The 24,130-nt window shown below is 51.8% G+C and overlaps 1 protein-coding gene across 1 annotated transcript; it reads left to right on the top strand.

Moving 5' to 3' along the window:
* Positions 1-1,630: 1,630 nt before the first annotated feature.
* TAB1 (TGF-beta activated kinase 1 (MAP3K7) binding protein 1) lies at positions 1,631-10,012 on the top strand (the record flags this gene model as incomplete). Its single annotated transcript, XM_082000199.1, has 11 exons — positions 1,631-1,663; positions 2,485-2,621; positions 2,812-2,965; positions 3,601-3,687; positions 4,254-4,392; positions 4,877-4,990; positions 7,323-7,434; positions 7,543-7,687; positions 8,080-8,302; positions 8,602-8,758; positions 9,805-10,012. The coding sequence occupies 11 exons, from the start codon at positions 1,631-1,633 to the stop codon at positions 10,010-10,012; spliced, it is 1,509 nt and encodes a 502-aa protein (XP_081856325.1).
* Between the last annotated feature and the right edge of the window lie 14,118 nt (positions 10,013-24,130).

Here is a 24,130-nt window from a genome sequence, read left to right as displayed (position 1 = left end):
ACAGGAAAGGGAGCTAGAATCCTCCAGCAGGATCCCCTGTAGTAATAACCATCGTTCCACAGAATGAGGTTAATTAACTGGCAGTTATTTCTGAAGTGCATCTGAATCTAATATATTTGCCACAAAGTTGTCATTAGAAGAGTATCAATCCACTGCTGGAAGTCAAGACTACTTAATGCTCTCACCTTCACCACAAGTGAACTGCTACACATGACTGAAACTGCACATCTCTCATGTTGGAGCCCCTTCAGCCTCAATTCACACAAGGAAATGTGCTCTTCCCCAAGCCCCCCACTGCTGCAGCCTGTTTGCCATCCATCACTCACTTGAGGATATGTCACTCATACATCTGGAGGGCTCTTCCACCAACTTCTAATGTTAAGGAAGTGGTGGGAATGCTTGGGTCTTCCCTTCCCTCCTGCTCCAGCTGAGCTGATTCAATGGAAACTGTCCTTCCTGAAGCAGCCTACCTCAGCCTAGAAAGGATCTTAAAGAGCAAAATCAGTGATCTCTGGTTTTGTCTGTATCGTTCAGGCAGGCACATGAGCAATTTTACTGTTGCGCCTGACTCAGGACTACCGAGGACTGCTGCAAACTGCAGTGGGTATTGAGAACCACCTGTCAGCTGTTCTAGACATGTTCCCTTTGCGGGCCTGAGGGCACAGTCCCGCTATGTCCTTGTTATGGCCTGCAAGAGAGGGTGGGAAAGGGCTGTGGATCGCCTCGGCAGGAGACGGACTCCAAGCTGAAACAAATAGGACATCTCTTCTGGCGTCTACAGAGCAGCAGTACAGCTGACAGCTGGTACCTGGGCTTGGTCTTCCCTGGACGTTGCACAGAACATGACGTGGTGCCAAGAAAAACATTTCAAGACCAGGCTCCCTCAGGTCTCTCTGGTGCCCATGGTGACCCCATTTCACAGGATCCTCACAACCCTGCCCCTCTTCCCTCTCTCTCCACACAGGCTTGCAGTGGTGGCCAAAAAGAGCTTCTTTCTCACAGAACCAAAAGCCTTAAGGCAAGAAATGGAGATGTCTCCATTCCCCCTCCACCACAGGAAGGGGTAACGACAGGGAAATTTAAAAATACTTCACTTCCGTGGGGTTGCTCTCCTCAGGGAGGCGAGCTGGCCATGCTCTCCCCTCCAGCCACGCAGGCATTGCGCTGGGCACCACCACAGACTCCCCCATACCACAGGGTCTGGGGGGGGGGCGGGTAGGGGGGTGCACGCCTTTACAGGGTATCGTTTCGGGAGCCCCAGAGGGTTCCACAGCATCACTCAGGCCACGTTTTCAAGTGCCCTCAAAGCCGACACGCCAGTGAGGCCGCAGGGTGAGAACACCACGCTGCGCGAGCGGCGCGCGCCTCCAACCCCCAGCGCCGCGGCCGGAGCCTGGGGGGAGAGGGGCACGCCCACGCCTGCGCTCGAGCACACCTAGCCTCTCCGGCCCATTGGGCGGGTGAGAGGGTAGAGGCGTGGCCATCTTCGCGCAGGTGGGTGGAGCCGGTTGCCGCCGCGGGCCGGCGGGGGGCGGGTTCTTGAGGAGATGTCGCTCTATCCGGTGGACTCGGCTGCTCTGGAGGAGAAGGGCGGGCGGGCGGAGGGGTAGGAGGTTGCTCCTGCTCCAAGATGGCGGCGCAGAGGAGGAGTCTGCTGCAGAGTGTGAGTGGCACCTTTCCCCCCTCCATGCACACGCACCCCCCCAGGTGGGTGCGAAAGGGTATCCGGGCCTCCTCCTCGTCCGCCCCCCGCAGTGCCATGTGGGAAGGGGGAAGACGGGCGAGGAGCGTTCCCCCTCAGTGGGGAGGTGGGTTGCTGCCTCCTGTGCCTCCTTGCGGGGGGTCCCTGCGTGGTCATCCATCCCCACCGCGGGCTGGCCTGCCGCTCTGCAGCAGCGCTGTGGGGCTGAGGGCGGGCAGCGGCGGCAGGTGTCTGGGAGGGCCGTGCCTGTGCTGCGGGGTTCGGGGCATGAGAGGGCAGCTGGCGTTTGCAGGCCGTGTGTGTGTTTGTGTGTGTGTACTGGCAGTGTGCGCCGGGGGGATGGCGGCCCCAGGGATGCCACTCGAAGTGCCGGCAGCAGCAGGGCCACAGTCCCCTTGCCCTGGGTGAGTGTACTCCAGTGGGGAAGCAGAGCCTTCCCTGTACTCCCGTGCCACGGCTGCCTGAGGGTCTGATTCACCAAATGAATAGCTAAGCTAGTCCTGTGCTGTATCCAGTGTAAAACTCAGGTGCAAATTTCACTTCTGGTTTCTTGTTAGCAAGAGCCGGAGGTGCAGCCAGAGTACAGCTTCAGAGGGAAAGGAAGTGGTAAGTGATCCAGTTCTGCAGCAGGGAACATGAAGTTACTGGCTGGGGTGGTGCGCTACCTTGTTAGCAAAGGGAGAAGGGTTGAGAAGAGGGTGGGGATGGACTCGTAACCTGTACTGGACCAGGATCAGGCTGCTTGCGGTTTACATGGTTTCTTTCCTCTTTCTGTCTCCCAGGAACAGCAGCCCAGTTGGACAGACGACCTACCGTCGTGCCATCTCTCTGGGGTGGGTTCAGCTCCAAACCGTTCCTATAGTGCAGATGGCAAGGGGACAGAGGGTCACCCCTTGGAAGATAACTGGTTAAAATTCAGGTAAGTGGGTTGCACTTGGGACACAGACTCCTGCAGACACAAGGGCAGGTGAAAGTGGTATTTAGTTTGTCACACAGAACTCAGAAGAAGAGGGTGGGGCCTGAGCATGCAGGAGGTGTCTGAAGGAACTTCTTATATATGTCTGTCTCGCAGACATCTGTGACCTTTTTGCTTCTGCCCTCTCTGACAGGAGTGAGAACAACTGCTACCTCTATGGTGTCTTCAATGGCTATGATGGCAACCGAGTCACCAACTTCGTGGGTCAGAGGCTCTCTGCAGAACTGCTGCTGGGCCAGCTACATGCAGATCACAGTGATGCTGATGTGCGTCGAGTTCTGTTGCAGGTAAAGAAGCTTCGGCTGGGAACGGCTCCTGCTTCTCGCACTACCCACCTCCTCTTTTTGCCACCAGGCGAGCAGCATCTGCTTTCTGTGGGGGTTGGAAACATCTGCCAATGGTTGCAATTGCACTCGGCCTGAGTAGCTGTAGTGATTTGTTTCACTCCCGCCTCATACCCATCTGTCCCCCTGGCTCTGTCAGCACAGTGCTGAGAGCTCTCCAGGAAGCTGTAGCTAGTCTTCACTGGACATGTAGGAACAAGTCAGCCTGTGAAGGAGATGACAATGAGTGAAAGGGGGAAGTTAATGTGTGGGGAGATGGATTTGTGAGTGTGCTTTCTTGAGTGATAGGCAAGTTCTTACAATCAACACACAAAATCAGATAGGTCTCTGACATTGCTGTGAATGTAATTTTTATGTTTCTGTCTCCTGTTTTGAATTGTTGCAGATTGTTTTTACAAGCTATTAATTAGTTGCGCTGAAATAATTGTGTTTCAATGCAATGTAGTGATCATTGAACGTCTGTATGTACAGTGATCATTCACTCTTGTGAGCCCAGTCTTAGGGAGGTGGAGATGGGTAGCATCAAAGGTCTGTAGGCATTGGATAAGAGCTTAGTTTCTCTTTATGGCCTTTTTTAGGCTTTTGATGTTGTGGAAAGAAGTTTCCTGGAGTCCATTGATGATGCTTTGGCAGAGAAGGCCAGCCTGCAGTCCCAGCTACCAGAGGTAATGTAGCCTTAAGAACAGAGATTGCCAGAGGTCCCACCTTCTGGATTGCTGGATGAGGTTTGGGCATATTAGTCAGTCTAGTCCAAGGGAGACTGTAACTGAAAATTATTTCTCTGTGGTTCTCTTCTGGGAGCTTGCATGAAGTAAAGCAAGTGTCTTGGACCATTTCTCTGAGTTGCCACTGTTCATACTGGCACTACTTAGACCCATCATTGGTTATCTTAGTAAGGAACTGAACAAATCATGGAGAGGAGTTCAGCCTGTATGTGTGGCTCTTCCAGGATAACACCATATGATGCAGATGAGAGGCAAGGTCTCAAATTTGCATGGCATCTGGGCAGATGTGGATTCTGTTCTTCAGGTGAATCGGACTGTCGCCTCCAGAACCTTATTGGAGCTGTGTCATTTGTTAGGATTGAACAAATAATTGCATGTCTTGCACTGTCTTGGCATGAGGCTAAGATGTGCCAAGATGAGTCTCTTGCCTACAGAATTTTGATTCCAGCTGTGGTTTCTGTGCTTTGGACTGTGTGTTTAAGCTTCCCGCTCATTTTGGGTTCCAGGGTGTCCCTCACCACCAGCTGCCTCCTCAGTACCAGAAGATTGTGGAGAGATTGAAGGTTGTAGAGCAGGAGATCTCTGGAGGAGCCATGGCTATTGTGGCTGTTGTTCTCAACAACAAGCTCTATATCGCCAATGTGGGTGAGTTGTTTTTTGTCAGCAGCTCAGTCTAGGTGTTTCTGAGGATGGCTGTGGTTCTAGGAAGTGAAAGAAACTTGAATGTGGGGGACAGTTTCTTTGGTCTGTGGCAAAGGAGCGATATGCTCGTTACTTACAGGAGCACTTGAAATCAGCCTGGCTCTTTGTTTCTGCAGATGTTGGCTGATGCAACACGTATGACCAAAGAACAGAGGGGAAAATGGGTTGAGAGGCAGTAGTGCAGGTTCACTGAGAAATGGAAAGCTTTCTTGCGACGTGCCAGCTCCGGCCTGGATGAGGAGCTGCCTAGCAGGCTTACTATGCTGGTAGCAAGGCTACTTTTTGGAGATCGTGATGAGACAGTACATGAGCCTTTCTCTTTCTTTTCTGTCCTTATTCTCCTTTCCTGTTCCTTTTCCATTTGGATATGTTCTCCCTCTTAACGGCAGAGCTATGGTGGTGCCTCATCTCGCTGCTCCCACTGCAGGTACCAATCGGGCACTGTTGTGCAAGTCCACCGTGGATGGGCTGCAGGTGACTCAGCTGAACGTGGACCATACGACAGAGAATGAGGATGAACTTTTTCGCTTCTCCCAGCTGGGTAAGTGTTGGATTTCGTGTTCTTATCTGAGAACATTGCATGCCTCCATTCATCTGGGGCACCAGGAATGACTCAAGCCACTGGAAACAATAAACAACCACAAAAAGGGGGTTACTGTGGTTTCAGATGACAAGTTTAGTGCTGCCTTTTTCTGCATGTCTAGCCATTATGAGGCTACAAAGTGAGTAAGTTCAGCTCACTGAACCAGCAGAAAACTATCCTTTTTTTTCAAGTTTTGAGAGTTAGTTTTGTGTCTGACTGCCAAACCGACATTGATTTGCCCTCCAGCTGTGTGATTGCTGGAGTTGATAGGAAGGCAGGAGTGTAAACATGCAGCCAGAGGGTAGAAGCAGGATGGACAGTATATGACTGCTCCTTTGGAGGCAAACCACAGTTATGCTGGGTTAAGTTCTGTGTGATGCTGCACCCTCGGGATGGTGTGTTTCAATATGCCTTTGAACAAGCTGCTGCTGAAAAAAAGCAGCTACACTTCAGACAGAGCCAGGCCAAGCACTGGCATTTACTGATCTCATATCAGTAACTATTGAACTCATAATGCTGACATTTTGCTTTATGCAATTTCTTTTCCTTTACAGTGTTTTGACATGTTTTCTTTCTTGGTCTGGAAGTAGCCTAGAACGCTTGTGTGATTGCTAGTACCGAATTCTTATTGAGATACTTATGTTCTGTACCTTCATTTAGGTAGATCTAACTAGGCATTCACCTAATGAACAGATAAGAATATATCTCGTGAGGCTGTTGATGCTTTTGTGTGGTGAGGCTGACAGGTCTTCTTTTATTCTATTTCTCTTCCATTTCCTCTTTTACTCATACTCCTGCAGTAGGGGTACGTGCTATGAAACAGAAGACTGAATACAAGAATCCAGGAAAAGACACCCTTTGCCTTTCTACTGCCAAAAATGCAGAATTTAGCTGCAGTCCATAGCAGAACAGGGATCTGCTATAAATACTGCCCTTAACGTGGCGCAGCAGTGGCTCTCCTGCTGGCAGTCCCAGCAGGAGAGAGAGCCTGTGGAATAAACCAGTGTGCACAGGTTCTTTTGGGGGCCCAAAGCATCTTGTTGTAGGGCCAAGTTGAAGCACAGTGATAAAAGGTAGTGGGGATAGCGTTTGTCATGATGGTGCCTGTGTCACACTTCTCTTGTGGGAAGGGAGGGAGAGGTCTTATGCCTTTGTGGCTCTTCACCCAGCACATGGCAGCTTGTTCAGTGTTCCAGGAGAGTTGCTGTCATTTAGACACTGCTGTGCTGAGAGCCTCCCTGTGTTTGTGTCTGTCAATAGCATGTATCCCCCTGCCAGGAGCTGGCAAATGAGCCAGGCCATGTTGATGAGTCAGCTTTGGTCCGCAGCAGATGGCAGAGTTGTGTCTTACTGCTGGGGTAGGTGTGGAGCCATCTGTGCAGTGAGGCTTGGTTTGACTTGGAGAATATCAGTTGGACCCCTGCCTTCACCTTGTACTGAGGACAGTCATCCCTAGACAAAAATCTCAAAATAACATTTTCTGCCTGTTAGCTCTAGGCATAACTAGGAAAGGGGAATTGCCAGAACAGACCAGGTAAGTGGTTCATCTGCTCTGAGTCCTGCCTCAAATAATAGCCGCACCCAGATGGTCCCTGTTAAAACCTTCTTCAAGATGGGATTCCTTCCTAGCCTCTGCCAGAGATATAATCCCTTAAATTTACTTAAGTAAATACTTGTTTGGTCATTGTCTTTATTTTAGGAGTAGCCCAAATCAGTTTGAGCACTTGAGCAAATTTAGTGCCTCTTGTAGATCTTCTTTTCTCCCTCTGTAATCTGGTGTATTAGTGGAATTGTCATGTGGAGTTTAGGAGCAGGGATCGATAACAGGCGAAAGAAAAAGCAGAGTCCTTCACATGTGTTTTCCTCCTTCCTGTCTTCTCCTCCCATCACAGTCTGGAGCTGACAGGCACAGATGTTCCCCTACTTTTGCAGCGAATGCCTGTGCACCCAGGCCAGCTGCTGCCAGTGGCTTTGGACCGGGATGTGGGCTTTGTGTCGGTGCCAACCGTTGCATTTGGAGTGCACACGTCAGGCTGTATGCATCTCTCCTTCTCTCTCCTTCCCAGATTATAACAAATGAAAAGGTGTCCCTTGGAACACAGTGAACTGCTCTTCCTTTTCTCCCTGTTGGGCTCCTGATGATTCTTTGTCATTTTGTTTTGTCTTACTATACTCTTTAGCTGTTGATGTTTTGTTTTTTTTTTTTTTCCTCATTCCTGACAGTGTAACCGGAGGAAGTCCTTCAAGTTTACCAAAGTCAATTAAACTTTTTTGGTTTTCAATCTGGCAGGCTTGGATGCAGGGAAAATAAAACAAGTGGGAACTATTCGTGGGCAGGAAAGCACTCGGCGCATTGGTGATTACAAGGTCAAATATGGCTATACTGATATTGAACTGCTCAGGTCAGAAAAACTCCACTTTGTGGTTTCAAGCCCTCCTTTTCTTCATGACCCCTCCATTCTCACCTCCTGTGTCACCATTAGATACTAAATAACACTGTCTCTTTCCAGTGCTGCTAAATCTAAGCCCATCATAGCAGAGCCTGAAATCCATGGAGGGCACTCCCTGGATGGTGTGACTGGCTTCTTGGTGCTCATGTCGGAAGGGCTCTACAAAGCGCTGGAGGCAGCTCACGGGCCTGGGCAGGCCAACCAGGTGAGCCTGCTCACATGGGAAATGTTCCCCTGGCTATTGACTCACTCCAGTGGTGGCAGGTGCTTTTGTACAGACTTTCCTTCTCGTCTGTCCTTTGAGTGCTGGCCAGATTGAATGCCTGTGCCACCCCATTCCAGTCTGTAATAATATGGGAGCTGCTTTGCCAAGCCAGTTCTTCTAGGCAGCTGCCTGTCCCTTAGGAGTAGCCCATTAAAGGGAACGGGATGATTCAAGGCACAAGGGCATGTATCGGCAGGTGAGACTGGCAAGCATCACAGTCAGATGAGTTGCCAGAAAAGCCTTTTAGATTAGGTGTGGGGAAAAAGCTTCCTCCAAAATCTCCTAAACATCCTTCCTCTTCCTCCCTTTCACCCCTGCCCTTCTCTGCTCAGGAAATTGCAGCCATGATAGCCACAGAGTTTGCCAAGCAGACATCGCTGGATGCTGTGGCACAAGCAGTAGTGGACCGGGTTAAGCGGATCCACTGTGACACTTTTGCCAGTGGTGGGGAACGGTCCAAGTTCTGTCCCCGGCATGAAGACATGACACTGCTTGTGAGGAATTTTGGGTACCCTCTAGGTGAGATGAGCCAGCCCACACTGACACCCACGCAAGGTATGTTGGGGAGAGAATGAAACAAAATGGAGGGTGGAAAATAAGATCTCTTGATTGATCCAACACTGACCTAACATTGGGAGAGGAGGTAGTCAGTGTAGAAGGAATTTTCTTATTAAATGGATTATTGGCTTCTGAGACACAGAGCCTGTGCCAATTTGACAGAATACAGTACAGCATCTAAGAAAGGCAGTTTAATATAAATTCTTGGGTTGTTTGACCTTTCTTTGCCCTTGTGCAACCGCAGTCACTCATGTCTCAACTTTAGTTTATAACTCTCTTGTTTTCTCCTTTCTCAGGAGGCCGCGTCTACCCAGTCTCTGTGCCGTATTCCAGCTCCCAAAGCACAAGCAAGACGAGTGTCACGCTGTCCCTTGTCATGCCTTCCCAAGGCCAGATGGTCAATGGTGCCCACAGCAGCTCAACTCTGGATGAAGCCACCCCCACCCTCACTAAGTATAAGTCCTGCTCTCTTGCTACCCGCAGTTTTTCCCTGCACCTCACACTGTGTAAAGTGGTTGAAAAGCAGAGACGCATCTGTCAGTTACCTATCAATCATGTCCTTATCTGGAGTGTGTCCCTCCCGACTGCAGTATTGACATCCAGCATAACATGTTAGCTGGAAAGTGATTGTGTTAGGAGTGGGAATGAGTAAAGTGAGCCGCTCTGAAGCCAGCTGTGAGAACATGCCTTTGGAGCAGCATCTGTTCATAGAGGGCACTCTGGCAGAGAGCAGCCCTTCTCTCTGGATCGTGTGTGCCAAGTGTGTTGGGTACTGTGCATGGAGGGAGTGTGGGTGGCCTTCATTTTAATCGGGAAGAGAGGCTATGCAGGTCACCTGTAAGGCTGCTGGAGAGGCTGCGCTGCACAAGTTGGCTTGTGCAGGGACCAGGGTAGAAATAAAGGATAAAGATTAGAACTAGATCCTGTTTGGATCCACTTTGCGGGATCTTACTAGTTAGTTGTTCTGGTTTAGGTTCAGGCTTTGGCACAGGGTGGTATGTGTACACACTGCAAAGTGAAGAAGCTCTCTGGTTATTGTCTTCTGGTAGCTCCAGAAACAATAAGGCTGACGCACTAGAGCTGCTTTGGCTGCATTGCAGGTCACGCAAGAATAGCTTTCCTTGCTGCCAGACTCTTCCCGTAAAGCTCATACTGTATGGGTATGGGGAGGCCAGCAGAGTGCATGCCTTTGTTTTGTTTTGTTCCCCCCCCCCAATTTTTTTTCCTGCTTCCTCTGTGTTCCTCAGACGCCTGGTTGTACTTAAGGCCTTTCAGTTAAATGCGAATCAGATATCTTTGGCGTTCATCAGTTCCAAGCAGTTCTCAACACTTCTAGTGCTCTGCTAGAGCAAGAGACTGCAACTTCTTACCTGTTTGCCGCCACAAAATCTTGATCTGTGAAGAAGCTGGCACTTGTTCTAGTGCTTTTATTGTCCAAAGCAGCAGATGGGGAAAAATAAAGATGCTTGTGTTCTCTCTTTCTCTTTTTCTCTCCATAGCCAAAGCCCAACTGTGACACTCCAGTCAACTAATACTCACACACAGAGTAGCAGCTCAAGTTCAGATGGGGGTCTCTTCCGCTCCCGACCCACTCACTCACTCCAGCCAGATGAAGATGGGCGTGTGGAGCCCTATGTGGATTTTGCAGAGTTTTACCGGCTTTGGAACATGGACCATGGTGAGCAGGGAGCACTGACTGTGTCCTAACATGGAAATCTGCCTCCTCCAGACACCCTGCGCTTGGCTGTGTGAGCCAAGACTGAGGCAAGAATGAGAGCGCTCCACCAAGGGCTGTGTTCTGCCAAGAGTTAACTCCTATCCAGGATGTGCTGAACACTGGGCTGGGGAGCATCTGCCATGCACCTAATCCTGACCAACCTCGTTCCCTCGGAAGCCCTGTGAATAGGGGACGGGGTCTTGAATGCAACCCTCGCTGCAGGTTTTTGCAAATAAAGATGCAGAGAGGGCTCCCTCTGGATAATGCAAGAGTAGGGGCCTGTACAAAGGCTGTGTGTGTGTGTGTGCGCGCGCGCACGTGTGTGTAGGTGTACGCGTGTGTGCCTGTGTGTGTGTGTGCTGTCATAATGTTTTCACAACTGTTCATAATGCTGTGATTCCAGTGTTCAACTCCATAGAAGATACCTCTATTTTGCAGAATAAATAACTTATAGCTACACTCATTGGCATCTATGTGGCTTGCTCTGTTCCTTACAATGTTGTGTGTGGGTGTGACAGCTCTTCCTGGTGAAACCCTCTGTTCCTGCAGAACAGAGGGTTGCACCTTGCAGCAGGCAAGCTGCTGCTGTAGAAGTGGCCTGAGCCCTTGCAGGTGACTTAAAAGCGTAAGGTCTTTGTCCTATGCCTACTTATTTGCTGAGCTTTGTCACTGGATTATGGCTTGGAGTTAAAGTCTGAATTCAGATGATTGTTTTTTGTAGGCAAAATGCACATTGTTTCCCTTTATGCAGGCTGTCTGGAAAGTTGTAGAGGGCAGGTGGAGTTTGCAACGCCGCTTTCCTGCACAGGCTTCTGGGAGTGCACAGCAAGAAGTCACATGTGGCTGGAACCAAAACTATGTTGCGAAGCGGCTACTTTGAAGATGCAGATGTGCACCTTATGTGCCAGAGCAGAGAGGTGGGCAGTGAGGAGAGGAGGGGTCCTGTTGGTCTGCTGCTTAAGCATCGGGGCAGCCAAGGCCTGGACTAGCTGGCAGAGGCATCGGGATTGCTGCGGTCTTCCTCTTCAGTTCAGGCTTCTGACGGCAGGCGGCAAGCGAGCCTCTTCCCTTCCTGCTCCAGCCTTCCCCTTCAGGCTGCCTCGCTGGCTCCCTGGGGAAGGAGCCTTTCCCAGCAGATGCGGGGAGGCCTCGGGGGTGAGGGCTGTGCTGCAGCGCCTGGTGCCGCAGTGGGGAGTTGTGATACGGCACAAGGCAAAGCCAAGAGAGGGCTAGAGGAGATCACAGGAGAAAGGACAAGTGAGGGAACCAGCCTGGGTGCCTTCCCAGATATATTTTTGCTTCCAGGCTGGTCACTGTGGGAAGGAGAAGGAGAATGGGAGGAGATCAGGATGAAGCAGCAGAGGATGTTACAGCCAAGGCCAGCGTGTAATCAAGCCCTGGTGCGTGCAGGTTCAAGGCACTTGTGGTGTGTCAGCTTAGAAAGGAGCGGAGGGGGAATTATCCCTTTGGATAAATCAAATAGCACCGAGAGCCCTGAGGCAAGATCTGAGTTCATTGGGAAATATGTGGGCAGAATCAAAGCGGTGAGAAACGCCCGTTTCCTCGGAGCGCAGAACAGGGATGCCTTGCACATAGGTGGGTGGCTCTGCCGCAGCCCCTTCCAGGTCCCGCTGGCACGGCTTTGCCCTGCGGGGTTTCACGTGAATCGTGTGGGGCTCTTGGCTGCTGGGCTGCCTGCGGAAGCTTATGTTTCCCTGCTCTTCTGTAGTTCCCAGGAAGGCTGAGTGTGCTGAATGTGCTGGCACAGGCACCTGCTGTCAAGACTCTCCCAACCCTGCCAAGGAAGCGGTGGTCACTGGCATGGAGAGAAAGGCAGCAGAGTTGTGTGAAGTTTGGTGCCTTGTCCCTGAGGCTAACAGAGGCAGGGGCTGGCAGTCCCTCACCTGTGTCCTTGGCCCTTGCGCCTGCCCTGCGAGGAGCAGGAAGTTCAGGTATCTGAGCCCAGCCTGGCCTTGTTGTCCGGGACCACTCCAAAATATTGTTTGACCCGTGGATCTTATCCTTTCCTCCAGGTTGTTGTGTGGCTACTTAATAGGATAGTGTGATCCTGGTAGAGACTAAATTGGAGTTGAAGAGTTTTTATCCTATTCTGTGTTCCCTAACCTGGCATGGATTTCGATAGCTGTATAAACAAGTCTTTCTTGCTTATTCCCCCATCCCATTTATCTATGGTATTTGCTAACTTATACCGAGAACAGTTCCAATGGGAAATATTCCAGCATGCGGATGCTCCAGATAAAAGTTTGAGAATTGCCAAATGCACTTACATAAAGCAGATCACACAAAACAAACTTATCCTTTGGCATAATTATCAGTTTATGAAGTACAAAAAAAAATAAAGTGGGTAGGAGCGGGTGGATCACGCTAAGCTGTGTCTGTACAGCCACTGGAAAAAAGATGAGGAAAATAGGTTTTCTGTACATGCTATGTAAGCCATGGCTTAGGAGTCCGTGTCAAAGAAACAGACTGAATGTTGTGTATGGGGGAAGGAGGCTCATGAGCAAATGTCGGTATTTAATATTGTCCTTAGGGAGTGATGGGAAGATGCAGGCTCTACCAACAGTGGAAAAACCTTCTCTCCCCAGTGCCTTTAAAATGAAGGAGTGGATGGAAGAGGACAGAACCAGAGCTATCTGGAGAAACAAGAGCAGGGGCCTTTTTGCAGTGTAGTGAAATTCAAAACCACTAGAAACGTAAAGTCCTAGGCAGAAAGAGAGAGAAAGAGTGCAGCTATGTACTGCAAGACTGCTGGAGAGGAGCTGGCAAATTAAGATCCGAATACGGAGAATGTCTGCTGTGAGGCAGCTAATCTTATTTTTCAAGAGCTATACCCATGCGAGACAACGGTAGAAATGAGAAGCCCTGTCCCTGGAGCGGGAGCAGTGGGGACGCTCTGTGTGTCCCCAAGCTGCTGAGGGTCGTTAGAGGTGCTCAAGCTGCGGCTGGTGAGACAGGCTGGGAGAAGGTCCCTGTCCCAGTGCTCACGGGCAGGCAGTGAGGTGAGCGGGCAGCCGAGCTGAAGCAGTGTGCTGAGGATTTGGCAGGGCTGAAGATGATGCAAAGACTTAAGATGCTTTTGGGGAAGACCGAAGCCATATGCACCTCGCTGCATGCCGAGGGTGTGGAGAAAACCCAGCAAAGACTGGAAAGGCCTTTGTAGACTCTCTGCTGCCTTTGAGGACCTCCAGAAAGAGCTGACCAAAGGAGGAGGCTGGTTTCAGTATGGAGTTGGGGCTTGTGCTTCTCTGGAGTCAGAGTGGTGCCTCTGTCTTGAGCCATCCCAAAAAGCCTTCTCTTGGCTTGCACTCTTGTGAAACCTTCCCAGCAGCCCGGTGGGGAGCACCCAGCACGGGTGGAGGGGGCTTGGTGGACATTGGCAAGATGCCTTTCCTGGCAGCTGACTGCACCTTCTGGTCCCCCATACATCCTGCAGTCCTAGGACAAGCAGGGGGGCCTCTGCAGCACTGGGAAAGGGCAGTTTCCAAAAAATACTTGGCAGGGTCATGTCCACGGGTGGAAATAAGCCATCAGAGGGAGACCTGGAAACTCCTGGGCTGCCTTGGGGTATGGTGGTCTGCAGCCATGGGGGGGCCTTCAATGCCACCTAAAACTGAGATCCTCACCATCTCTGCCACTGAAATCACCGGGGACTTTCTTATTTTAAGTTCTCTCTCTCTCTCCCCCCCCATTAGCTGAGCAGCACACCCATTTATAACAAAATCTTTAAATAACAGAAGGGTAGCCAGGCAGGGTCACGGCTGGCAGTTAGAGCCCAGCTCCAGTACACGGTCTGTAGGCAAGTCACACAGGGCTTGGGTTTTCTTCAGCAGCCGAGGCATCAGCAGAAGCTAACGAGGGCTGGTTTGTTCCCATTCACCTCTTACTTCACACTTGGCTGCTTTTAGCACACCTGGACTTTCCAACAGGGAAGAGGCACGCGGAGAACGAGTGCCACCAGTGCACCCTGGACCATGCAAGGGATATGCAGCATCCTTGACCAGACTCTCTGTTCCCTCAGCTGCCATGCCTTGAAGGCAAACGAATGTGTTCCTCTCTCCTCTCCCTTTTTCTCTTTCACCACATTAAAGTTTTGAGAGTGTTAGGAGATAGCAGAAGGGTTTGTGGCACCACTGAAAAAAAAAAATGCAGCAATTGGCCTTCTGTCATCATGGGGCAGAGATAGCCATAGCTGAAGGGTGAAACTGCCTCAAATGTATAAATAATTTTTAATTTGATAGATAGTAGTTTATATATACCAGCCTGTTTTTTTTCCTTCCCTGGAAATTCTGAGGAAGGGCTTTAGAGTAATCCTTTATAGTTCATTACTCGAGTGATTCTCCTTCTTCCAGTTAAGAGCGTCGCTGGCATCCTAAAACGTCAGTGCTGTTAACGTGAGTTGTAAATAAACCACCAGGGATGGGTTAGTTTTTTTAAATCCTATAGCTCTTTCTGTAAGCATAGGAATGCTATTTGGAGTATTCTGGCTAAAATTCAGCCCGAGTACTTATATTCTGCCAACTCCAATCCCCTCCTGGAGTCTCAATTGGATACGATATTTATCTTCACTTCCTGTCTTAACTATTGTGTGTTGTCGCTGTAGGTCGCTAAACAACTGCTGTCTCATCGGTGGCTGCATTTTGTTGGCGAATAAAGTGAGCCCCATGTGCATATGAACCATAAAGCTATTTGGAGTCCTTGCATAAGAACCCCAAGATACATGTAAGCTGTTAATATTTATTATGTGGAGCTGAGAACATCAGTGAAGATGGAGGGATTAGAGTAACTGAGTTCAGGCTGTTGAACAGCCAGACAGAATGGAAGAGAAAACAGATGCCCTGGAGGAATAAGAGCAAAAAGCATGAGGAATTTTTTGCATGCAGGATTAGACTCCAGTGGAGCATGGAAAGAAAAAGCCTGGGAATGCTCCGGAGAGCCAGGGTGGATAGGACGGATGCAGTGTTACGGCTTCTTGCTCGGAGGCGAATCTTCCCCTCTCCGCTTCCCCCAAACAAGCGGCAGCTTAACCACAGGCTTGCTGGGCTGCAAACAGCAGGAGCCCCGTGAGCAGGGACCTGGCCACAGCAGGAGGCAAGTTGGACGATGCGTTTCCAAGGCGCATGAGAGAAGACTTTGACTTCTGAGCCGTGCAATCCTTGGGCCTGGCCCTCTCCCTGCTAGGTGTTTCGGTAGTCTCCTAACCTGTTTTCTCTTTTTGCCTCAAGAACAGCATGACCTAGAAACTCTGCATTTCTTCTGTGGGTTTTGCCTGAGCAGGCAAAGAGCTTTCCTCCGCCTTACAAAAACCAAGAGACAGCAAGGAGCAACACCAGCCCCTTTCTGCGCAGCAAGGTCCTCAGCAAAGCGCCCGCTTTGATGTCCAAAGGACGGGTAGCAAGGAAAAGCAAGGCTTGAAGAGCCAGAGGGTTCTGGAAGGGCGGCCAACCCAACACCTCTTCATCTGGGAGCTACGGAAACGCTTCTGCACAAAGCCCTTCTGGTTACCGTGGCACGAAGGTGGGCAACAGACACCAAAACATCTTGGGAAGCCGCTGTGGTTTGTTTCCAAAGGCATCCGCAAGCCCAGTCATCCAAAACTGAGGTTCCTAGAGGTGGTTGGGCATTTCCCAACAGGCAGCGCAGAGCTCCCAACCGAAGCAAAATCAGGCAAATGCAGCCAGCTCCGACCTCTGATGAGAGTCAGTTGCTTTGGAAAATTCAGGGCTCCTTTCAAAGTACAGGGATCAAAGTCGAGCTGTTAGTGGTTTCATGCATCAGCGATTTGGAAAGTCCCTTGCTCCAGCCAACAGCAACTGGCAGTGGAAGCAAAGCTGGTAGCCGCTCTGGTTTGCTTGTGTGCCGTGGGCTTCTCCTGCCCTTGTCGGCGCCCGAGCCACTCCACCCCTGTCCTGGCTGCAGACCTGCTCAGCAAAATGGCCAAAAAAATGATGCACCCATCACCTCCGAGGCAGCTGGGGTGTTGCTCCCAAGGCCATGGAGAGGGTGATTTCATATCACCGTCACGCTGACAGGGACCATATGAGGGAAGGCGAGAGCCCTGGTGCCTTGTCTCAACCAAACCTCCACCCCAGACCAGCTGTGCAAACCCTGTGCAAGGGGCACCTGATTTCCTTGAAATCAGGAAAGGGACGCCTCTGCGCCTACTTTTAGGAAAAAGGGAGCAAACCGGCTGGGTCACCCAGTTTAGCCTTGGTTAAAGGTTTGCTGCGGGTGCCTGCTGTGGCACGGGTGTGAGGGCAGAAACGAAAACCCATTTCTGAACGGGCTCGCCAGGCGCTGCTTATTGGTTTGGCACGGAGGCTGGACCCAGCCGGCCCTCCCGCGACCCACAGCATTTTTTACCTGCAGCCACGTGCTGTATGAAAAGGGAAGAGGCTCTTCCCTCTGAAGCAAGAAATATGCAGAGAAGCAGCTTTAGAGCTCATCCCCAAAACACTTACAGCTCTTCAATGTAAATGAGAGTCAGACACTAAGGCAAAATAGCTTTTGGATATAAATTCTTCATCCAGGTAGTTCAATAATTTACTGAATTCCCCCCTCTAATCCCAGCATATTCTGGAGCCAGCTCTGCTTTTCCTTACTGCTCTTGTCGTTAGCTCTTCCAGGAGTTTTCAGCTGCTGTGATGAGAAATATCCAAAATAGCTCCATGAGGGACTTCTCACAGATCTGAAGCCTTGAAAAAACAACAGGGGGAAAAAAAAAAAAGGCTAGATGGGAAATTGAAAAGGTGAGGAGACAAAACCAACATGCAGTCAATAAAAGCTTTCAGAGGAAAGATAAGAGCAACAAAACACAGAATGGCTTACTGCTTGCTAAAGGTGTGATGGGAATGAAAAGAGCTTTTTGCAAATGTCTGGAGGGGGAAAGACATTACAAGAGAAGTGTATCCATTAGTAAATGAGTGTGTGAGTGTATTATTCATCGCTGTGAATATCTGAGCTGCAAAAGTGTGACATTTTTATTTCTGTCTGCCTTTAGTGGCAAATCTAAGGATTTTGGATAGCAAGGAAGTAATTAAGACCTAATAAAGCAGCTTGTGCCTGCCACTACAAGAGAGGAATGTGGCAGCATCCCTCCCGAACTCCGCAGGGCTGTTCACCTGCATAAAGTTACTCCGTGTTTGCAGAGCTGCAGCTTGAGTCAGCATTAAAAAACCCAAACAGATAAGACACCTTGACAGAAATAAGGTGCAATACTCAATGATTTAGCTGAGACGCAGACCAGCTGGTGCCCTTCGCCAGGGGACTTCATTTTTGGTAAGTCAACGAGGTCCTGCAGCTGTTTGGCACCAAGGGACCCTCACTGTCATCTCCTTGACCCCCTTGGAGAGGTGCAAGAGGACTATGCTGCGCCTGGAAGCAAGGTGGGCGGCCAAACCAGCCTGCGGTTTGCAGCTGCCGTTGCCAATCCCACCACAAAGCGGCTGTTAATGGTTACGCTCGGCACCTCCAGGCAGCCTGGCTACATCTGTCCGGCCGCATGCCAAGCGTGCGAGCAAATGCGTAGTTCTGGGGAGACACGCTGTCGCGCTGACCGCTGTATGCGCAGCTTTAAGTAGGCTGAGGACCTGCGGCTCTCCCAAGCAGGGGAAGCATCTCGCTCTCCTCTAATTAGACCAATTTCTTGAACCGGGGCACTGGAGCGGGGCTGCGACTCCCGGAGAAAGGGACGGCTCCACAGCCCGTTTGTGGAACCTGCTGCGGGCAGAGGGAGGGACGTGGCCTAGCAGGGGAGCCGGGAGGCACGCTGCCACGCCGAGCCTTTGCTGCGGCCTCAACCGCATCCCACGGCTGGACGCGTGCCAGTTTGGTGGCTCGCAGGGAGGCCAATACCCTGTGACACAAACCAAGACGTGGGGCAGAGGAGAGATCTGAGGTCTGAGTGGTAGCCGGGCTCCACATCCACTGGAAAAGCCAACTTTGTGCCTGTAGCAGAGAAATGAAGGTAGTTTCCAGAAGAAGAGTAGCCACAGCTAATGGAGATCAAGGGATGAGAGAAGTTTGTTGTGACAAACTTTGTTTGAGAGGTGGCTGATGTTTATTGAACGACAGGAGCATAACAGCTTCGATAGGAAATTTCAGCAGAGAATACAAGCATTTCTGTATTTCTGAAGAAAAAAAAAAAAAGAAAATTGGCATGGCTATAAATACAGCCATGCGAAATCACGCTGCCTGGAGGACATGGGCTGCAATGATAAATGGCTGCTGAGTGCTATTTAGGGCACGGAGGCCTAAGGAAGTGCCAGTGAACTAAATATCTAGTCAAGTCTTGGCATCTTCACTAATAAGTTCAAAGGAGGATGGCAAAGGGAACTGCTCCAGGCTCCCTATTTATACGGGGCTGGAGAAGTCCCCATGCTGGAAAATAGCTCTGGGAGGCAGGAGCTGCAGCAGTGCCGGGGTCGTGACAGCCTCCTTAGAAGGCATGTTCACTAAATGGCATTAAGTGGATCCTCTGGGGTAGGGGCATGGCCGGGAGGTAGCACAAAAGTGGTCCATGGTGGGGACAACCCACTGGAACATTAGGAAAATCTAATGGGCACTGAAATCAAAAGGGATTGGTGGGACACACCGCGTCAGACAGCCTCTGGTGAGAAAGCCCTGCGGAGCTGGGCTGTCCGAGCAGCCTGGCCTGCCAATCGCTCCCTGCCCGTTTGAGTCCTATTTATTTCTGCTAGCGTGATCAAAAAACAAGTCACGGAAATGTTCTCAAATCTGAACGATTCCCGAGCCAAACACCAGTGAAATTTCAACTTTTTATTCCTGTCTGGTATGTAAACACATTTCAAAGGGCTGCAGCGGCGGAGGGAAAGGAATCTCCGCTCCAAGCCAGCTCCTGCTAGCTGGGAGCGGCGGCCGCACTCCCGGGGCACTGGCCCTTCTGGGGGAAGGTGCCACTCCTGGCCTGCGGGGAGGAAGGGAAGGGAACAGCTCCAGAATTTGGTATTTGAATGTGCCTCGGACCGCTGACGTTGCAGCTTTATCACTGGTGGACTGAACTCTGCAGCATCCTTCTCCTCCCACCTGCCCCTGGGCTGCCCTTCGGCTCTTTTGGAGGAACCGGAGGAAACCAGGTTGAGGAGCTGAGCTGGATTAAGAAATAACCCAGGGGAAAAAAGATATTTTTTTTAAATCTATTTTTTTCAGCCAGATCAGTTCCCCAGCTGGGCTTGACGAATGGACTCCTGTGCAGCCGAGCTTCTTGCGGCGCTCGGTTTTGGAGCCGTTCCCAGCGCGGGGGTTGTGCTGTGGACAGCAGGCTGGAGAGGTGGAAGGGGCGCCTGGGAAAAACGAGCCAGACGCAGCAAAAAAACTGGACTTTGCTACGCCGGGGGTAGGAAAGGGTTGAAGAGAGGAGGGTAGAGAGGGATAGCGTGGGCACAGAGAGCAGAGGAGGGCCCGAGTGACTGTCCGCGCTGCTTGCCCTGCTCCCGGCTGCTCGCGGCAGTGGCCGAGGTGCCCAGAGCTTCCTGCCGTCAAACAGCTCCAAGAGCCGGCGCTGGGGAGGGCTGTGGGGTGCTAGCACGGGCTCGGCAGGTCGAGGACTATAAAATGGAATCAGTCCCCTTCTAACAGCTGAGATCCGAGGAAAGATGTGTGGACCACCCCATCAGTGGTGCCCCTGTTTCTGCAGAGCCCAGGACAGGGCTCCCCGGCCTCCTGAACTTCCCGACTCCTGTGCACGGGCGGTGGCTGCTCGCATAGACGTACAGCGGCATCTCGCTCAGCCCCGGCTCCCTCGCTCTCCCCTCGGATCCCCAAATGCCTCTGGTTTATCACTCCAGCAGCAGCGGCGTTCCCACGAGGGAGCGAGCGCCATCGTTTGCTAACCGAGGCATGTCCGAGAGATGCTTTCGCTCCCCCTCGCTCCAGCTACGCTGCGCACACGGGCTGGCTGGAAATCAGAGAGACCAGGGGAGGTCAGCCCCGTGGGGAGTGTATCCTCCCCACGGCATTGACCTGCTGCTCCTGGGGAGGATCGGCAATGGGGATAGAGTCAATTCTCCGTTATCCGCAGCCGGGGCTCCGCGGGGAGCTGGCAGGAAGATGGAGGAGCTGAAGGGATGCAGCGGAGTTTGCACTACATTTACTAAACATGCCTAAAACATGAGGCCAAGCCATTTATTTATGGTCTGGCTGATGTGCAGAATTTTGACCGCAGTGACTGCTGATAGAGAGAGACCAGAAAAGGTTCTTAGAAAGGCCGCCAGCGTAAACCCTCCGCTTGCCACGTTCCTCCTGCGCCGGTGCAAAAGGCTGCTGCGGACTTACAGGAGCAGCACTGTTGCACGCAGAAGCGTGGGGCACGAGCACGAGGATGCAAGGACCAGCACAGGGGAACTGCGCTCGGAGAACTGCTCTCAGCTCTTTCGCAGGAGCCTGAGCCTGCCCTGAAACACCGTTGCTTATTCCCAAATGCCTGCAAAACACCATACCTGGACACTGCGTGAAGCAGAGACCTGAGGGCGGGAGAGGGTGATCTATGTAAGGGGGAAGGTGGGTGGAATGAGGTAGCCATAAAACTACTACCATCACCACCACCATGAATCTTGCTAATTTAACTAAACCCCTACATTTATTCACTGATCCATAAGGCCTTGATTAGAGATTGGCTAGGAAGACATTTGTTTTAGATTATACGCAGGGAAAACCTCATGCTTCTGAGAAGGCTCTGCTGCGTATCACTCCCAGGTGTTCAAACACCATGAATCAGATCCCTTAATATTCTTGTGTTTGGCTTAAAATAAAAAGAAAATAATACCAGCTCCGTTCCACTTGTGTTCTGCTCTTCCAGCCTCTGAGGTGCCTCGGGTAGCTTCTCCGGGTGGTTCTTTGCCACCCCCATGGCCCGTAGCTCCCAGAAAAGTGAAGGGGGCAGAGCAGGGGGGATGCAGCCGGGGGACGTCGCCTCCTCGCTCTCCTCCCCAGCTCGGCAATTTCCCTCATCCCCCTAATGCTAAAGGCAACTTTCACCAGGCCTGAGCTTGTTCTGTCCTTAAGGCATCTGTGGTATTTTGGACACATGTGTGTTCCTCCCACTGTCCAGCTCCCAGGACCCACCTAAGGAGTTGGGGAGGGGGCTGCAGCCCCAGCCAGCAGTAGCTCCCACAGCTGCTGCTTCGCTCCGGGTGGGCGAGCGCTTCCCCTCGGCACCAGCACATCTGCTCGGCCTTGGCTGCAAGCAACAGGCTTCGTGCGAGCGATCCAGCAGCCCGGGGGACCCAAACTAAAACTGAACCACGGGAACGTCTCCCTACATCCCCAGCAGCCGCAAGCGGGGAAGCAGGGGCCAGGGAAGACCTTTTTAAATAGAGTCCACTTATCCCTCTTAAATCTGGAGGAAAGCTCCGCCAACATCTAAAACCTGCCTCCTTTCACCTGCAAGGATTGTTCACTACAGGAAAAACAGGTTTAAATAAGCAAAGAGAAAAATAAAAGAACATTTGAAAGGGAAATAGTTCTGCAAATTGAGGCCCAAAGAATCCCGGAGGTATTTGATGCTTGAATGGCTGAATGAGATGCCATTCTGCAAGGCGAGGCATTTGGACTCATTTATTTATTTAAATTGGCATCGAGACGCAGCTCAAATTTGCTGCCTGCAGCTATCCATCAGCAGGGATCCAGCGGGCTGACAAGGGCACCGCAGGCATGGGGGGATGCAGAGCCGTCCTCGCTCAGCGCCTTCCTCGGGAGGGTTTTCTTCCACGCGGCGGGCGCGGAAGACGAAGCAGGGGAGCGCGTACCCCCCAGCACCCCAGAAGTGCATCACCCTCTGCTCCGGCCATGATTTCCCAAGCCGGATGCCATCGCATGGGCAGAACTGGGGTGACCCTTGGGGACGGGACCATCCTTCACTCCCCTGGGCTGTGACATTTCTGGTATCATGTTGGATGGCATTAAAACAGCCCAGCAGCAAGGAGAGCAATAATTCACTGTGTGGTTTGGTCCTCAGCTGATGATCCTTAAGCACACCAGGGAAACCCGGCTCTGGGGCACCCACGAGATGGGGCCAGATGCCCCAGATGAATTTGCGAGGGGGACTTAGCAAAAGGCAGAAGTGGCCTGTCAAACCTGTCCCTCCTAAGGGTCTTACAGTGCCAGTAACACCTGTACCTGCCTGCACAAGTTGTCAGCAGGCTCCGGGATGGGATGTAGAACCCATGCAGCGATGTGGAGCTGGGGCTGGCGGCCCAAACACACTGCTGTCTCCCGAGGGGGGGTGCACACAACTTGGATAACTGCTTTTTCCACTCTGTGGCATGCAGGGACGGAGCAGTTTTGGCCCTGGCATGGGACAACAGCCGAGGGAAGGAGCCAATAGCTCTCTCGAGCATCCTCGTCTCCCAGGCGCAAGACCCCTCGCCGGGCGGGAGGGCACCCAACACCAACCTGCAGATGGAAAAGGTGCTGGTTTGGAGGGGTGCGTCCTCCAAATAAAGGACCCCCCCTTGGAGGTACCTGCCAGCCCCTTGCTGTCTCCGTGACCCAAACACAACTGCTGCAGCTGGTGGGGACAGACACCGGTCAGGGCAGGGAGCAGCAGGAAGTGGGAATTAATCGCATGAGGTTTGACAGGTCCACATAGGACCAGACCACCTCATTTTTGGCCGCCAGCCTCTTCCTGGTCTCTTGCGGCTCAGGATGTATAAAACATCCCATGGGTTACTGCAGCCTGTCAGGACTGACCCACAAAATATCAGGCAGCTAGGAAAGCAAGGAGAATTTTGTTTCCCGTCCCCAGCAGGACTTGAGCTCAGCTGCATTCAGAGGAGAGGTTTGTTTGTTCAAGGTGGAAATAAAGGTGAGCTAAACCCAATCCAGGTTTTGTTTAACCACGTTACACTCCTCTCTGTAGGGCTCTGCTGACATTGTACGTTGTTTTCCAGACTAGCACCAGACATATTCTGTGGTCACATTCCCAATGGCTTTCCAGATGAAGAGCTGTGACAAAAACCTAACCGGTTGTGTTGTAGGGCACTTCCTCTTCACCCTCATCCCTTCATCCAGGAATGGGATTTATTTGGGATATTTACAGCTGCAAAGGAGCTGCACCTGGGTAGAACATCTCACCAAACAAAAAGGAAAAACCCCACAATTAAAATGCAGCTAAAGAAAGCACATGAAACCCGAGATATGGAACAAATCCCAGCTTGAATCATCTGGTTCCAAGACCTGCGTGGAGCCCATTGAGCTTGAGCTAATATCTATTCACAACATGCAAGAAGCAAAGACAAATAGGAATGGCCCGGAGCTAAAGTTACACGGCGCTGCATCCGGAGACGGTACCAGCCCCCTCTTCTCCTCCGACACGCGGCCTGGGCACCGGCCCCGCTCCTCGCGTAGGTGCCTCTGTGGTGCCATCACTGCGCTCTCCTCAAACCTCAAGACCCTTCTCCAGGGAGGGCAGGAACACCACCAAGGGGAGCACGCAGCTCTGCAAACTCGGGAGCTTTTTGATGACTGGACGTTGGGCTTGGAAAGTGCCTCGGCGTACTCCTGGCCCTGTGGCTGGCGGCTGCACCGAGCACTTTCCGCTGTCCCGACCCCCAGCTCAGCCCCACCAGGGAGCCGGCTGGGGACCTGGCAGCTCCCGGCCAGGTATCCCTCCCACGGGAACTAGCCGAAGGGGCCTAACACTCTTAGGTGCTGCTCCCACAGAGGTGTCCCCAAGCAGACCGTTTAATTTTGACGCCACGGCTAAGGGAGCGAGGCGGAGCGAGCCCCATGTAGCGCTTCGGAGCACACATACCTGCCGAAGCCTCCTTTGCAACCCTAGCTGGCCCGCAGGACTCGATCTGTTGGCGGCTGCGCCCCAACAAAAAAGCCACTTCTTCTTCCCTCTCCCCCGGCCGGGACGGCGCTGCGCCTGGCCGCCGGCCCCACGCGAAGCCCTGCCGGCGCCGGCAGGGGCTGAACGAGCGGAGGCTGCCTGATGGAACGGTCGCAGTTAACCCGAGTCACTTGAGCAAAACGGGTTACAGAGAGGCTGAGCCAGTAATTTGGAAAGTGCCCGGGAGGAGGCCGAGCCTGCTGGCGGGGAGGCTGGGGGTGACAGCTTTTCGGGCTCG

Source organism: Phaethon aethereus, assembly GCF_964289735.1.
Source record: "Phaethon aethereus genome assembly, chromosome: 1".
In the NCBI taxonomy this organism is placed as follows: domain Eukaryota; kingdom Metazoa; phylum Chordata; class Aves; order Phaethontiformes; family Phaethontidae; genus Phaethon; species Phaethon aethereus.
The sequence above is the reverse complement of the archived record's forward strand: the minus strand, read 5'-3'. Positions and strand labels throughout refer to the sequence as shown.